The sequence below is a fragment of the Cornus florida genome, unplaced genomic scaffold (assembly GCF_030987335.1).
Source record: "Cornus florida cultivar Cherokee Brave unplaced genomic scaffold, ASM3098733v1 CherokeeBrave_3.0.0_Hap2_Chr10, whole genome shotgun sequence".
Lineage (NCBI taxonomy): Eukaryota > Viridiplantae > Streptophyta > Magnoliopsida > Cornales > Cornaceae > Cornus > Cornus florida.
The window spans coordinates 91,520,805-91,537,617 of record NW_026775580.1 but is presented as its reverse complement, the minus strand read 5'-3'; the positions used below and the strand labels follow the sequence as shown (position 1 = coordinate 91,537,617).

Genomic DNA, 16,813 nt, shown 5'->3' with positions numbered 1-16,813 from the left:
CAAAAAAAAAAAAAAAAAAAAAAAAAAAAAAAAAAAAAAAAGAAGAATTTTAAGAAGAAATAAAGGAAAGAAAATTGAGATATATTTGAAAAGAGAAATTTGACTTTTTTTTAAAGAAATTAAGAAATTTAAAGAATAAAAGAAATAAATGGAGCACGTGAGAACTTTACTTGATTTAGGTTTAGGATATGATTTTATGTATATACATAAAAAATAACATAATAACGGTTCGGTTCGAGCTGGTCTGGTCCAGCACGACCCTAAACCAAGACCGGACCGAAAAATTACGGTTCCATAATTTTGGGCCCAGGACTGGACCAAACCGCTATACAATTAGCCCAAACGGCTATACAACTAGCCCAAACCGCCCAATTCAGTACGGCCCGGTCCGGTTTTCGGTTTACTGGATTTTTTGAACACCCCTAGTGGCATGCGTGTGTGAGTATCAATTATGAAAAAAAAAAAAAAAAAAACCTATTGTATTAAAGTAAGGAATCATTAATATGAAACTTAACTATTTATAATGAAATTTATTATACTCGATTTACAAATTTTTACCCTAAAAAAATACATTTTTTTCCTAAAAAAATACATTTTTTTTTATATATAATATATTAATAACAAATTAATAAATTAATCGAAAGGAAAATCAATTGAATCATACTTCAGGAAAAATCAGTACAATCATATATATATATGATTAAGGGTAGTAAAGAAATATTAGAAGGGTAATTTTGGGAATAAAGGGTTTAAAATGGTTATGTACCATGCACATGACCAACTAATATCTATTTTTTTTCGGAATTCTGACCCAAATTAAATTATGGGGGTGTAATTCGCACAAATTTAAAACTATAGGGATGTTTTTCAGACTTTTCCCCTTATATAATATAAAGCAGGGAAAAGTGCAAAAAATCCTTCTGTACTATTGGGGTTTTGCAACTAATTCCGTTGAACTACATAAAACCTCCTTGAACTAACAAATTGTTGCATTTAACCCCTTTGAACTAACAATAGAATGCTGGAAAAGCCAAAAGACAACATTACCCTCAATTATCCACAGCGACCTGTCTTTGGGCCTCATTTTTCTGCACAGAGAGAGAGAGAGAGAGAATCAGAGCCGAAGCTGATGATACAACCAAAGCCAAACTATATATATATATATATATTCCAATTGGTGTTGGCTTTGTGATGGGGATGAGTGGTGATTGTGGAGGTTTTGGGTGGAGGAGCGGTGATGCTTTTGGTTGAACGTGGTGGTGGTTATGGGTTTGATGTGTCATTTGGTTACTGGAATAGGGTGATGTGCGGTGGTGGTTTTGGGTTTGCAGAGATGGGTGGCGGGATTGGGGTGGTAGTCGGTTTGTGTACTGGTTTTAATGGTGTGCCGTTGAGATGCCGATGGAGATGGTAGTGATGGTGGTGGGTTTGATTTGGTTTAACGGTGTGTTTTGGCATGAGTTCAGGGGGGTTTCGTGGTGGTTATGTTGGTGGTCGTAGACGGTGGTGGTGGTGGTTAGAGGACAATTTGGTATTTATATATATGGAAGGGCATTATTGGCCGAAAAACTCAGTTTGTTTGTCGCGTGATTCTCACGTGCTCATTACTGGACGGCTGGTCACCGGATGGGGTGATCTGTAACTTTTTTGCATAGTTCAGGGGGGTTTCTTGCATTTTTGGTAGTTCAAGGGGTTAGTTGTAGATTTTCCCATAGTACAGGGGTTTTTCGTGCACTTTTCCTTATAAAGTGGAATGCAATGCTTTTAATTTCATTCACAAAGTAATTTTAAAGATGGAATATTCATTCCCCTCCTTTCTCGGAATGGTCATTTCATCAAAATCATTCAATTTCCAACAAGAGGATCACTTAAAAAAAATACGGAGCAAAAATAATAGGGCGAATTGCAAAAAAAACCCTTTGACTATTACCCATTTGTAAGAAATTCCCCTTGTAAATGTTTTTGGCAAGAAATCCCCTCAACTATGAGGAGGGGGTGATTTAACTTACCTCCATTTAACAATTTTGTGAGGCAATTTTTTCTGACCAAGTTACCCTTACATATCCAAGTTCAAAGACAATGGCTGGAGAAGCACTCAAGCTGTCCTCTTTGCAGGGTTAAGGTCAGTGCTGATGACCTTACATACTTCGTGTACTCAACCATGGAGCTTTTTGTCCAGAGAGAGGAAGACCATCATGGTTCTTCGAGATTTAGCATTGGAAGCAGCTTTAGGAAATCTGAAAAGGGTAAGAAAGAAGAAGAATTTCCCATCCAAGTAGATTGTGACAGCGACGAAAATGAAAAAGCTCTACATAAGTTCAATCACAGGATCATTATGTCTGATGTGGTCCTCAAGAATAGATGGAGCAGTGTGAGTTCTTCTGACCTCATGCGCCTGAATTCGGAGATCCTTAATGCTATGTCAAGCAATAGATTCTCTTCCTTGGATGTAAATAATGATCAATCCGCGACACCAAGTGGGGTTGAAGACACAGAAATTTTGAAGATCAAGGAGGAGATGGAGAGGGAGAGAGTGTTTGAGAGCAGGGTCAATAAAATCAACCAAACTGATTCAGATCTTCCTAACACTTTGGAGTCCAAAATATATCAAAGTCAAACATCAAGATTTTTGAATCCCAACACACACAGATCGATGTCAGATATAACAGTTCATCCAAGATTCACAGAGTTGGGCATGAGAAATAGTAATAGAGACACTTCTCTTCCTGAAAATAATGTCAAGGAGGAAAGATTGAGGAGGCTTTGGTTGCCAATTGCAAGAAGAACAGTTCAATGGTTTGCCAATAGAGAGGAAAGGACACAACAGTCTCGCAACACAAGACACTCGATGTGTAATTTTGTTCTGTGCATCTCAAGCTTGTTTCAAACTCATCATATATTGATCACATTTCCATGATTTCACTTTAACTTTTGTAATAAATAGATTTAGTAGAAACACTATGCAAGTTTTACGCACAAAATCCATAATGTTATATTGAAGTTCTTAAATTTCATAAATTTGTTATTGTGATCCAAGTCAACAAACCCTTTGTGTTACTATTTGATACTATTTTTTTTTTTGGTTTCCTGTTTCATGACAGCGACGAAAATGAACACACAGGAATCTCCAGTATGCTGCTCGCAAAAAACTCCGAAGCACTCTCTCTCTCTAAGGGATATATTGTTTTTTAAGCTAGGTCATTGAACTGCGCTCCATTTGGTTGATTAATGGGTGGTAAATATATATTGCTCTCTTTTTTTCTTACAGTTATTAGAAAGTGTGGGAGATTTTTTTATTTTTTTGGTGAAGACCCAACTGAAGCTACTAACCCAAATGTAAGGGTAATTTGTTCAAAAAAAATTGTCTCACAAGATTGTTAAACGGAGATAAGTTAAATCACCCATTTCTCATAGTTTAGGGGAGTTTCTTGCCAAAAACATTCACAATGGGGTTTCTTACAAATGGGTAATAGTCAAGCGTTTTTTTTGTAATTCGCCCAAAATAACATTAAAAATGGCTTTACTTAGGAGATCCAACAAAAGTCAATTTTTTCTTGATATTTCTTCTTTAATTTCCAAATATACATCGAAAATATATATTTACGCATAGTTATATATATATAAATAGTTTAATTTTCCTTCTTAAGTCATGACCAAACGAATGAATGGGTTCTCATTTCATTCCCTAGTTAATTTTATTCCTACCTTATTTCATTTCTTCATACCAAACTAGCCCTTAAACTAAGACAAATTAATAATTTTAAAAGAAAACAATACATTAATTACATATCACCTTGAAAACTTATAATTCATTAATTCTAAATTTGGACATTGAATAATTTTTTTTTTTTTTTTTTCATAAGAGCTATAGAAGTGACAAACCATGACCACCCATTAATATTGACTTGACCATTGTGTAATAATGGACACTTGATCTGGGCAAGGGTCCGCAACTCGCCGGAGATGATGGGTCACTGAAGCTCTTCATCTTTTTCTTGACGGAATTCAAAGTTCTTCATCTTCACCGTCTGGTTTGGTCACTACCATTGGGTCGTTGATGCTCGGTCTTCTCACCGGAACAAATGGTCCATGCCTTATATGTATAACAAATTTATATAGGTTTTGGAACAGGTAATGAGAGAGATTATTAGACCAGCTTCAAGGATTGAAAAATCAATCTCACCAAGTTGGTTTGTTAATATTCTTCCATTTTTATCTCTAAGCACTAAGATTTCAATTATGGGTTGAGCCCCATTAGAATAAAATGTTTACAGAATCCACAGAGAACTGACGCTAATATTTAGTAATAGTAATGAAATAAAAACAACGAAGTGTTTGTGGATGCAAGTGATACCCATTGGATAAAACATTCCTAAATTTTTGGAAACCCAATCACAAACAATAAAAAATTTACTTTTCAAGAAACTTTGGGGAGACCACACAATTTTTGTCACTGCTTTTTTAAATATTACGTACTTGATAACATTCTCGGGATCCAACCCTTAATAAAATTTCTACAATTTGCACAATTCTTGCAATCCTCATGGTCAAGAGCATCACATTCCAAATAATTAAGGCGGCATTTTGTAGGGCCAGAATCTTTTTTGCAATCCCTCTTGCAGTATGATTTCCAGCACGTCAACTGACAGCAAATACCATGTTGCCCCTAAAACCTAGAAAAAATAGCAGAAAAAAGTGTAATTGTCGTTATGTAGAGTTTATAATATATAGAAAACACAAACTTACTAGGATTACTTTGATACTAATGAAATAGAGCCCATTTAAATTTCCCCCTATTATTTATTTTTGTTTTCAATGCCAGGTGAACAACAAAAGATCACGCCTAATAACTTTTTCTTTTCAGGAATTTAAAATACATTTTAAAAAGTAAAGTAAAAGTACCTGACTTCAGATTTGTCTAAAGACAATTCCTCATCAGACGATTCGCCATTGGATGATTCGTTATCCGATGATTCTTCAGCTTCAATTCCTTTTTTCGGATAGATCTCATGTCGTGGAATCTTCAATTGATCACACATGACTTGTGTCTCAAAACCTTTTTTGCCTTTCGGAAAACTTTGTCCCAACTCCCAAGGTCAAACGTGAAGCTATATACGCAACTCTATTAGCTATAGCATTTCCTTGAGGATGTAGAAACTTTATGTGATAAACATCAAAAATTTTCAACATATCAATAATTTTTGTGCAAAACAATAGTTTTTATATCAATATAATTGAAAACAGAAATCTAAATTTAAAGAATAAACCCAAACTTTATACAAAAAGCGTAATTAAAAAGTTCTAAATACTCCACTGGTATACGCTTCTCATCATTTAGCACCTTGACAATTGTTTTATGGTCAATCTCAAATATCATTTCCTTTACTTCTGATTTACTTCGGAGAATTTCATCAATCCCATGATGCACTCCAAGTAAGAATACTTCATCTCTAGACGTTGCATCAGGAAGTGGCTTATGGAAATTTCCAAAATCATTCCCTTACAATCTCGGAATACTTCTCCACAAGAAGCTTCTTTAGTCCCACCAAGATTTTCCTTAAAAAACCCAGAAACGTTTAACTTGTGCCAACCAACAGGTGGCGGACGCCAAATACATGCAAATATACCGTCTCTTGGTAAATTAATCGGACAACTCTCCAAAACATAAATTTGCTGCTTAAACATGTAATTATAAACCAGTTAATCATATTGTATAGGAATGCTTTGTACAAGGAATGAACACTTCTATTACTACAAAGAATGCTTTGTACAAGGCTAGCTCAAGTTCTCTATTTAGCTCTCAACTCACACTCTAGAACTTGGTTACAAATGACACTTGGCTCTCAACTCACACTCTAGGACTTGTTGGTTACATATGACACTAGTCATCTATTTATAGGCCTCCTCACCACTCTCTTTAACTTCATACATATTTTACGTATTTACAAACTCAACAAAATTCCCTACTCATCTAGAATCTTCTCTTCTCTACTTCTCTACATATTTACATGTTCTCCAATATTCTAAAATCTTCCGACTCTCTCTACAATACTGTATATTTCTCTACACTAAGCTGGAATACACTAGCACTCCACTTGCCTCATGCCACGTAGTAGTCATCATGTAAAGTCCTTACCGCTCGGGTGTCGCCTGTGTGGCATAGCCACGCTGTACAATTAGGCAGGGTGTATACCTAAACACAATGCAAAAATTCAAACTGAATTAGATCTTCAAAACCATTTCAAACTCTGGGCAATATGCTTTCATTACGGACTTTTTTCTTCATTTTTTAAAACTAGCAACGACAAGCATGGAACTGATGTTCTGGAATTATAGCAATAAATGATTGCAATTTGACCTTTCCTTATCCTCTCCATGAATGATATTAATATCATCATTCGGAACAAATTCATTTGCTCTTTTTCTTCTTTTATTTCTTTCTAATGTCCTCTTTTATTTCTTCTTTAACACTCACTGGGCATCTTATGCATGCACTCACATTCCGGTGGTTTTTCTGAGACTGTTTCGGATTGCAGCACATAAACTTCCTGCAATAGCCGATTGCTATTGCCTTCATAACAGGAGACTGATTTTGTATAACACAATTCATAAGACCATCCCAAGATTGGAAGGTGGAGGACTCTGTTGAGCTCCAGGGGATGTTGTACAATCAGTAGATAGGTAGTGGGGAGGAGGATGAGTGGGCATGGGAGTGGCTTCTCATTGGAGATTTGACTTTTGAGGTTCGCCCTTTATAAGTGATTATTGAACATGGAGGGATTGCCTTTTTCCTTGGAAGGCAATTTGGCACCCCAAAACCCCTTTAAAGGTAGCTTTCTTTGGGTGAAGAACTTTATGGAGGATTCTGACAATAGATAACCTCCGGAGAAGGCGTAGGCTGCGTATCTGATCGTCAATTGGTGTTGTATGCGTAAGATGGATGAGAGTCGGTAAACCATCTACTCTTGCATTGCCCGGTGACTGGAATGGGGCTTTATTCTTGTCTGCTTTGGTGTTTCTTTGGTCATGCCTAATTCTACCTAAAGCATGCTTACAGCTTGGAGAGGATGTACAATGAGGAAGCAAACTCGAGATGCTTGGATGGTTGCTCCTCTTTGCTCATGGTCGGGTATTTGGGAGAGAGAGTAATAGGGGATCTTTTGATGGGGAGGAGACTCCTATTTGGGCACTCAAATTCTCTATTCTTATTTTGTTAGTTGTTACTGTAAATGGTTGAAATTATAAATTTGCAGAGGATACGATGATTTTTAAGGATAGTTTGAGGAAATAGCATATTGTTTTGGCTGTGAGATTTGTATTTGGGATGCGTTCAAGCGCTATTCTATGATATGTTAGTTATCACCAAAAAAAAAAAAAAAAAAAATTGAAGAAGAATAAGAAGCAGCAGCATTAGCACTTCAATAATGGATAAGAAATGTAACTTCAACTAATATTTGCATTGCTTTCTGGTTCAATTTTTTCATAATTGTAAACTGCAACCTCAAATTCATGCTCTTATCATGACCATGACTTGAGTTTTGTTCTCAGTCCAGGTTTGGTCATAACTAATTAAGAATCGAAGATGAATTTTGTGAAAAATGTAAGTACTGTTATGTAACAACTATAGATTGAACATACCAAATCTCCGAATCTCCGAACAAATAATATCCATGTTTTACGTATTCATTTGAATCCCACTAGGATACCTAGATATAAGATTTACAAATTCCCCCCTCCATATTTTTCTTTTTCCTTTTATCTCTTTAAATATGGGGTATCAATCTATAGGATGCTCCTACCCAAATTCAAAATGGATTTTTTTTTTTTTTTTTTTAAAAATGACAAATATTAAAAAAAAAAAAAAAAAAAAAATTGTGCACCATATTACGAGGATAATGCAAATGAACAGAGAAGTAGAGGTTAAAACAATGAAAATATACAACTGCATCAGGCTCTAAGCTCATAAGCTATAAATAGAGCTTTTGGATCACATAACTTGTAACAAAATTATATCATTCGAATGGAAAAGTTATGAAAAATGAGGGAACATGCATCATAAACACACTTACCTGGGCCCTCACCGTTGATTGCATCACCAGCTTCATTAGTAAAAAAGGTATTACTCACAACATCTCTAACTGCATCAGGCTCTAAGTTTATAAACCATTGCCGGCTGTCGCAAGTGTTCCTCATCATCATTTGCGGCTAACAATGCAAGAATTAGTCAGCCAAATCTGATATGACAGATGAAGATGTAATTTCCATTTGAATTTGAACTCCTACAGAATATCCAAATTCAAGCCCAAACCAAATTTAAAGGTAAACCAAAAGTCTTCCACAACACTATGAAGAAAAAAAAAAATACAAAAAATTGTTATATATACTATGCGAAGAACGCAGCAAAGGGCAATCTTATTCAAGTCAAATAATTACATTGATCAAGTGTTGATCATCATCTTTGCAGGGATATGCTGGTCCTTCTTTTAGGAATCGATTGAATGCTCTGTTTTTCTTACCTTCAGCGTGAGGAAGTTGTTTGGAGCACGAGTCCGAATCCGAATTGTTAGTTGGAATATATGATTCGGAATTGGAGTCGGAATAAGCGAAGGTGCGAAGGGAACGAACAGCCATTCGAGAGAGGAGCTTCGAGTGGCTTGTGATGAGATCTCTTGATGCCATTCTTACATCTAGGGTTTTGGGGAGAGAGAGAGAGAGAGAGAGAGACGAGCGGTAGAGGTTTTTTTAAGGCTTAGTTTAGTTACAGAGAAGAGAAAATAAAAGATACTACGTAGCAATAATTTTTATTGTAATTGAAAAAACAAATACTAATTAAATTATTATGTACTATTTTAAATAAATAAGATATGAGTAGATTAATAATTTTTTTTAAAAATTATTGAGAGGAGTTTTAGAATTATAAAAATATTAGAACAGGATGAATAAGGAGCCTATTCTTTCTTTTATTTATTTATTATTATTTGAACTCATCCAAAAGCAATTAACTTTTTTCCAACATGTCATTTCCTTTCATTCACGATCCCTTCAATTCCCTCCATTCAAACTGATAGGGAAAAATATAAACCTACCCTACTCTCGATAAGATTGATTAGATTTCATTATCAAAGATAATGAAATCTGACGTAGTTCAACAGGTAAGAATAATCTTATTATAACTGGAGGAGGTCAAAAGGATTAAATTATATCCCGACAAATCTGGCAACAAATCTCCTATGATTTCACACAAGCAGGAGATAAGATCAACCATCGACATCGGCGGAACAATTTTGATTCCAATCGACAGCCATAAATAGGGCACCAAGCCATTAAAGAAGGTATGACGTAAAAACTATTATTAATCTCTGCCTTCTTTTTAAACCTCCGTGACTAATTTGATCGTCAGAGAGCTCTTGGCAGGCACTACACCGGTGCCGTCAAGGTTCATCGATCTTCTCCTCTCTTCCTTGCTCCACTCTTCCTTGCAGGAAAACGGTATCGTATCGGACTGCGCGAATTTCAGCCTCAACAGTTGGCGCCGTTTGTGGGAACGACGATTCCCTTGAATCAATTAATTACTCGTTGGGTATATAAGTTTGCAGTCTGGTATGGTTACCGAAGGAACACCGTCGCAGGGATCTGGTCAAAGGGTAGAGTCGGGTGAAAACCTGGACGTCCCAAACGACCAGGCACGGCTTGCAGCGTTGGAACTACAGGTTCAAACTCTGAGTCAGGGTATGAACCAGTTGATCCAGCAAAATGCAACCCCAGTTTAACAAAACTTTCCAGGACAAGATCTCTCAAGTCCAAACGGAGGTAATGGGAATCTTAAAGAGAAGGATAATCATTCCCCCAAAAATGAGATTGAAGTAGAACAAAGCCAGGTCGGAACCCGACTTAGAAAGGTGGTTCACCCATCTCTCCCACGGAGTTCCCGACCTCCTGAAAGCATAGCCTTCTGTCTTAAGAAAAAGACAAAGAAAGTTACCCATATCGACTTGCAGATCAAGGATCTCAAGGGGAAAATGGAAGATGTAATGCAAGCTATGAAAGGGAAAGGTCATGCCACCGTAAATGACCAGGTACAAAGGACCAACCTGCTTTTTAGCCCCGCCGTTATGAAATGTCCACTACCTAGCAAGTTCAGGATGCCCTCGTTCGAAAGCTTCGATGGGACCAAAGATCCCTTCGATCACCTGGAAACTTTTCAAGCTCTTATGCATTTACATACTGTGCCAGATGAAATCATGTGCCAAGCTTTTCCCACTACACTTAAGGGATCAGCGAGAGTTTGGTTCAACAAGTTGAAGCCAGGAACCATCAACACATTTGAAGAATTGAGTAAGCAGTTCGTGAGCCACTTCATTGCAGGTCAGAGGCATAGGAGGCCGGCTACCTACCTGTTTACCGTGGAGCAACAAAAGGAAGAGTCGATTCGGGAATACATCACCCGATTCAACGCAGAGATGTTGCAGGTAGAAGAGGCGGACGACAAGGTAGCTTTAACCGCTTTCATAAGAGGACTCCAAACCTCCAGATTCTTGTTCTCCTTATCAAAAGAACCTCCCACCAGCATGATAGAGTTGCTGGTCAGAGCGTAAAAACACATCAACGCTGAAGACACCATGAGTGCAAGGAAGAAAGGAGAGGACAAGAAGAGGCCAGCCCCTCTCGCAGGGATGAAAATAATACTAAATATAAGAAATCGTTCTTCAGCCAGAGCGATAGCACATATCATGAGAAGGACTCGGATGAGTATACCGACTAGAAATTGTCTCACGGCTGGAATTAGCTTTATCAAGTCATTCATAATAAAGACTGGGGGCATCTTAGTTAATCATTTTAAATGGAGGGTAGCTCCATCACATGTTTTTTTGTTTTTAATAAGCCTTTAGGCAATGATGGTCTTTAATAAAATTCCTTTTAGTTTATACGTGTAATATCCCCGTACTATAAGGGATAATAAATGAGTGTCCCGTAGTATAAGGACCCGGACTGAGTGAATCCTGTAATCCGTATCCCTGTACTATAAGGGATAATAAATGAGTGTCCGACCCGGGCTGAGTGAATCCCGTAATCCGTATCCCCGTACTATAAGGGAATAGTAAATGAGTGTCCTGTATTACAAGGACCCGGGCTGAATGAATCCCGTCATCCATATCCCCGGACTATAAGGATAAGTATCTTGTATTATCAGGACCCGGGCTGAATGAATCCCGTAATCCATATCCCCGTAATATAAGGGAGAATAAATGAATATCCTATATTACAAGGACCCGGGTTGGATGAATCCCGTAATTAATATCCCTCTACAATAAGGGATAGTAAATAAAAATCATTTATTAAAGAAGTGAGCTGAGTAAAACTCGTAAAGTTCAATTCCCTTACTAAAGGGACGAGCTGAGTAAAACTCGTAAAGTTCTATTCCCGTATTAAAGGAGTGAAACTCATACAATTTATTCCCTTACCAAAGGAAGAGTACTGTTCCCTCGGGTGCCAAAAAAAAAATAATAAATAAATAAATAAAATAAAATTTCCTGAGTTACTATTCACGTGAATAGTGCCCGCGGGTACTGTTCACAGGGGTATTTAAAAAAAAAAAAAAAAAATTCCCTTAGTTACTGTTCACATGAATAGTACCCGCGGGTACTGTTCACAGGAGTTGAAAAAAAAATCCTGAGTTACTATTCACGCGAATAGTACCCGCGGGGACTGTTCACAGGGGTTGGAAAAAAAAAAAAAATTATTATTATTATTATTTATTACATTCCCAAAGCTAAACGTGCAAGCTTGGGAATGGGGGGCAACTGATAGGGAAAAATATAAACCTACCCTACCCTCGATAAGATTGATTATATTTCATTATCAAAGATAATGAAATCTGATGTGGTTCAACAGGTAAAAATAATCCTATTATAACTGGAGGAGGTCAAAAGGATTAAATCATATCCCCGACAAATCTGGCAACAAATCTCCCATGATTTCACACAAGCGGGAGATAAGATCAACCATCGACATCGGCGGAACAATTTTGATTCCAATCGACAGCCATAAATAGGGCACCAAGCCATTAAAGAAGGTATGACGTAAAAACTATTATTAATCCCTGCCTTCTTTTTAAAACTCCGTAACTAATTTGATCATCGGAGAGCTCTTGGCAGGCACCACACCGGTGCCGTCAAGGTTCATCGATCTTCTCCTCTCTTCCTTGCAGGAAAACGGTATCGTATCGGACTGCTCGAATTTCAGCCTCAACAGTTGGCGCCGTCTGTGAGAATGACTGTGATACCCCCGGATTTCAGAATGCGGGTTGGCCAGGCCCATGCCTGAATACCCGAGGATATCAAAACAAATTGATAATAAACGAACAAAGGGTACAAAAGAATAAAGAAGAATAAATAAAATGCTGACAAGAAACTAAAATGATAATCTAATAATAAACCTCATAATATATTTCCATTAATTAATAAACTCTTCTGATACAACTGATCCTCCAAAATACAACTCGGGAATCCATATTGTGTGGACCCCTAGAAAATCCAAACTAAACAAATGACAGTAATCTAAAACAGGAAACTGAATCATAAAGGAACTCCTATGTAGCATCGGAAGAATGAAGTAGACTGATCCCTACTCAGCACGAACAACCTCTATTCGTGACGAACACCTGAAAAATAATAGTGGGTCAGGCCCACAAACAAGTTCTACTCTACTACAGTCCAAGCAGAGATCCGATACACGTATACATCCTAGTCAATCCAACAGTAACTAGTAGTCCGTATATATATATATATACACACTAAAGGAACCTCACTAAACTATAGGGTTGTCTCAACCTGAATAGTAGGCAACATGCAAAACGCACATATAGTGGGCATGAGTACCTAGACCTACCAGGGTACACAACTACACTATATCTAGCTACACATCCCTGGCGATATACGCGCCCTAACCATTGATCCTGAGACTCAAGCTCATATTATGGCACCATACTTATATATATATAATCTAGTAACCATCCTATCCAGTATAAATTAATCCTCCATCAGTCATTCAACTTGTTCAGCTGACCTGACTTGAATATAAGTAGGACTTAACATTTTAGTTAATCCATTCCCTTATATAATAAATTAATCATCGATAAATCATTCAACTTGTTCAGCTGACCTGACTTAAATATAAGTAGGACTTAACATTTTAGTTAATCCATTCCCTTATATAAAATAGGTAGGACTTAACTAATAAGTTAATCCATCCCTAGAATGCCACCGTCCCATACCGGTGCATTATACCACACAATCCAACAATTGATGTAACAATTAAGGAAATACATCAAATATTCCATAAATAACTATGATAAATATGATATCAAGTTATCACATAATAGGAATGACTTATTATTTCTTTAAACTTCCTATATCATATGTCCTACACAAACTGAATCTTATATATGATGATATTTTATTATACCGTTAAATAAGGATTCTCCATATCCAATTCATCCTACACATTTAATCTCAATTGCTAAAATATTTTAAAAGATTAAATCCATTCGTTTGTTTAAAACATTCAAATAGCAAGCATCATTATGATTAAGTCTATTTAAATTTATTAAAACCCAAACCTAATCCCTATTTAATGTTCAGGAATCTTAGGCATGTTTCTACGTTCCATCATTCCACAGATATGAAAAATACATAATTTAAACATGTAAAAATTCACATAAGAAATCAAATCAAAATCATGCATTTTATCAATTCATAACACAAGAACATATTTGAACCAATTTCATAAAACCTATGTTCTAACCCAATTAAACATGCATAATTATTTAATTTTATGTGTTTAATAAATTCTGGAATTTCCTAGGCATGTATAGAAACACGAATCAAAGGGAAAGAGATAGAAGAAGAACTTGCCTTAAACTTTCGGACTGAAAGTTAAACTTCTTCTTCCTTGATCTTCTCTCTAAAGGGTTTTCTCCTCATTCCTTCCTCTTTCTCCTTCTCTCTCTAACTCTCTCTCTCTCTAGAATATATTACATGTTCCACTCCTTTTTCAACCTATAGTTGTGTATTTATAGGCTAAATAATAACCCTATTCCTTTTTCCAATCCAAGTCAACTTAATAAAGAAAAATAAAAAAAATGAAAATATTAAAAAGGTAACTTAAAATATGTTACGTATATAATCTATGTATATCCTTATTAATTAAATAAAATATATACATTAGATTATTTATTAATACTAAAGTTACCATAATATTAAAAGGTAACTTAAAACATGTTACGTATATAATCTATCTATATCCTCATTAAATAAATAAAATATATACATCGATTATTTATTTATACTAAAGTTACCATAATATTAAAAAAGGTAACTTAAAACATGTTACATATAAAATATATGTATATCCTTATTATATAAATATATAAAATATATACATCAGATTATTTATTAATACTAAAGTTACTATAATATTAATAAATTACTTTCCTTTTTATATATATGTATATACATATATATCTATATATATACATATATAACTATCCATGGGTAATTATCCATACCCATCCAACCTCCTATCCAAGTAGTTCATGGGACCCAATTAGTTAGCCCATTACCACTAACCATAACCATAAAATAAAATAAAATAAAACATTTAATCATTTAATTTACAATTAATCAAATACATCATTTAAGCACACAATCTAATTAAACAAATAATACAAATAACACCTAGACAAAATACAAATAACACATAGATAAGTAGCCAATTAATCAAGTAACACTTAATTCAATTAAACACATAAACAATTAGTCAAATAATCAATTAAACAATTAAAAAAATACAATAAAAATAAATAAATAAATACCGAGACTATCCTTTTAAAATTAGGGGTATCACAACGACGATTCCCTTGAATCAATTAATTATTCGTTGGGTATATAAGTTTGCAGTTCGGTATGGTTACCGAAAGAACACTGTTGCAGGGATTTGGTCAAAGGGTAGAGTCGGGTGAAAACCTGGATGTCGCAAATGACCAGGCACGGCTTGCAGCGTTGGAACTGCAGGTTCAAACTCTGAGTCAGGGTATGAACCAGTTGATCCAGCAAAATGCAATACTCTTGCAACACCTTGTTCCACCAGTTCAACAAAACTTTCCAGGACAAGATCTCTCAAGTCCAAACGGAGGTAATGGGAATCTTTAAGAGAAGGATAATCATCCCCCCCAAAATGAGACTGAAGTCGAATAAAGCTAGGTGGAAACCAGACGTAGAGAGGTGGTTCACCCATCTCTCCCACGGAGTTCCCGACCTCCTGAAAGCATAACCTTCTGTCTTAAGAAAAAGACAAAGAAAGTTACCCATATCGACTTGCAGATCTAGGATCTCAAGGGGAAAATGGAAGATGTAATGCAAGCTATGAAAGGGAAAGGTCATGCCGCCATAGATGACCTGGTACAAAGGACTAACCTGCTTTTCAGCCCCGCCGTTATGAAATATCCACTACCTAGCAAGTTCAGGATGCCCTCGTTCGAAAGCTTCGATGGGACCAAAGATCCCTTCGATCACCTGGAAACTTTTCAAGCTCTTATGCATTTACATACTGTGCCAGATAAAATCATATGCCAAGCTTTTCCCACTACACTTAAGGGATCAGCGAGAGTTTGGTTCAACAAGTTGAAGCCAGGAACCATCAACACCTTTGAAGAATTGAGTAAGAAGTTTGTGAGCCACTTCATTGCAGGTCAGAGGCATAGAAGGCCGGCTACCTACCTGTTTACCATGGAGCAACAAAAGGAAGAGTCGATTCGGGAATACATCACCCGATTCAACGCAGAGATATTGCAGGTAGAAGAGGTGGACGACAAGGTAACTTTGACCGCTTTCATAAGAGGACTCCAAACCTCTAGATTCTTGTTCCCCTTATCAAAAGAACCTCCCACCAGCATGATAGAGTTGCTGGTCAGAGCGCAAAAACACATCAACGCTGAAGACACCATGAGTGCAAGGAAGAAAGGAGAGGACAAGAAGAGGCCAGCCCCTCTCGCCAGGGATGAAAATAATACCAAATATAAGAAATCGTTCTTCCGCTAGAGCGACATCACATATCATGAGAAGGACTCAGTTGAGTATACCGACTAGAAATTGTCTCACGGCTGGAATTAGCCTTATCAAGTCATTCACAATAAAGACCGGGGGTATCTTAGTTAATCATTTTAAATGGAGGGTAGCTTCGTCACATGTTTTTTTGTTTTTAATAAGCCTTGAGGCAATGATGGTCTTTAATAAAATTCCTTTTAGTTTATACGTGCAGTATCCCCGTACTATAAGGGATAGTAAATGAGTGTCCTGTAGTACAAGGACCCGGGCTGAGTGAATCCTGTAATCCGTATCCCCGTACTATAAGGGATAGTAAATGAGTGTCCGACCCGGGCTGAGTGAATCCCGTAATCCGTATCCCCGTACTATAAGGGAATAGTAAATGAGTGTCCTGTACTACAAGGACCCAGGCTGAATGAATCCCGTCATCCATATCCCCAGACTATAAGGATAAGTATCTTGTATTATCAGGACCCGGGCTGAATGAATCCCGTAATCCATATCCCTATAATATAAGGGATAATAAATGAATATCCTGTACTACAAGGACCGGGGTTGGATGAATCCCGTAATTAATATCCCCTTATAATAAGGGATAGTAAATAAAAATTATTTATTAAAAAAGTGAGTTGAGTAAAACTCGTAAAGTTCAATTCCCTTACTAAAGGGACGAGCTGAGTAAAACTCGTAAAGTTCAATTCCCGTATTAA

General features: G+C 36.4%; 2 protein-coding genes across 6 annotated transcripts; one reads left to right on the top strand and one right to left on the bottom strand.

Annotated features, from left to right (window-relative positions):
* The first annotated feature begins 1,237 nt into the window (after nucleotides 1-1,237).
* On the top strand, nucleotides 1,238-2,967 carry LOC132278125 (E3 ubiquitin-protein ligase ATL42-like). The gene is made up of 3 exons (XM_059779943.1): nucleotides 1,238-1,361; nucleotides 1,467-1,531; nucleotides 2,051-2,967. The coding sequence occupies exons 1-3, from the start codon at nucleotides 1,238-1,240 to the stop codon at nucleotides 2,915-2,917; spliced, it is 1,056 nt and encodes a 351-aa protein (XP_059635926.1). The 3' UTR covers nucleotides 2,918-2,967.
* A 1,300-nt stretch (nucleotides 2,968-4,267) lies between these two features.
* On the bottom strand, nucleotides 4,268-8,770 carry LOC132280188 (uncharacterized). 5 transcript variants are annotated; one of them, XR_009471492.1, is made up of 4 exons: nucleotides 8,434-8,765; nucleotides 8,070-8,279; nucleotides 4,903-6,193; nucleotides 4,268-4,673 (listed from the first exon to the last, which is right to left on the bottom strand). XR_009471492.1 is itself a non-coding variant. In XM_059782338.1 (4 exons), exons 1-3 carry the CDS (start codon nucleotides 8,677-8,679, stop codon nucleotides 5,126-5,128), a joined length of 414 nt encoding a protein of 137 aa, XP_059638321.1. In that variant the 5' UTR covers nucleotides 8,680-8,770; the 3' UTR covers nucleotides 4,268-4,673; nucleotides 4,903-5,125. The 5 variants fall into 5 exon arrangements, 3 of the variants coding, with proteins under 3 accessions (XP_059638321.1, XP_059638320.1, XP_059638322.1); XR_009471491.1 differs by having other exon boundaries at nucleotides 8,070-8,205; nucleotides 8,517-8,764; XM_059782338.1 differs by having other exon boundaries at nucleotides 4,903-5,157; nucleotides 8,070-8,205; nucleotides 8,434-8,770.
* Nucleotides 8,771-16,813: the final 8,043 nt, after the last annotated feature.

Bases quoted from the DNA above. Each gene is read 5' to 3' on its own strand.
- LOC132278125 (XM_059779943.1), top strand. From the start codon at position 1,238: ATGCTTTTGGTTGAACGTGGTGGTGGTTATGGGTTTGATGTGTCATTT. The intron at 1,362-1,466 runs GTTTGTGTACTG...GCATGAGTTCAG, and splicing joins CGGGATTGGGGTGGTAGTCG to GGGGGTTTCGTGGTGGTTAT. The intron at 1,532-2,050 runs GTATTTATATAT...TTTCTGACCAAG, and splicing joins GGTGGTTAGAGGACAATTTG to TTACCCTTACATATCCAAGT.
- LOC132280188 (XM_059782337.1), bottom strand. From the start codon at position 8,679: ATGGCATCAAGAGATCTCATCACAAGCCACTCGAAGCTCCTCTCTCGA. The intron at 8,206-8,433 runs GTAATTATTTGA...TTGCATTGTTAG, and splicing joins ATGATCAACACTTGATCAAT to CCGCAAATGATGATGAGGAA. The intron at 5,109-8,069 runs GTAAGTGTGTTT...TTGCGTATATAG, and splicing joins AATCAACGGTGAGGGCCCAG to CTTCACGTTTGACCTTGGGA.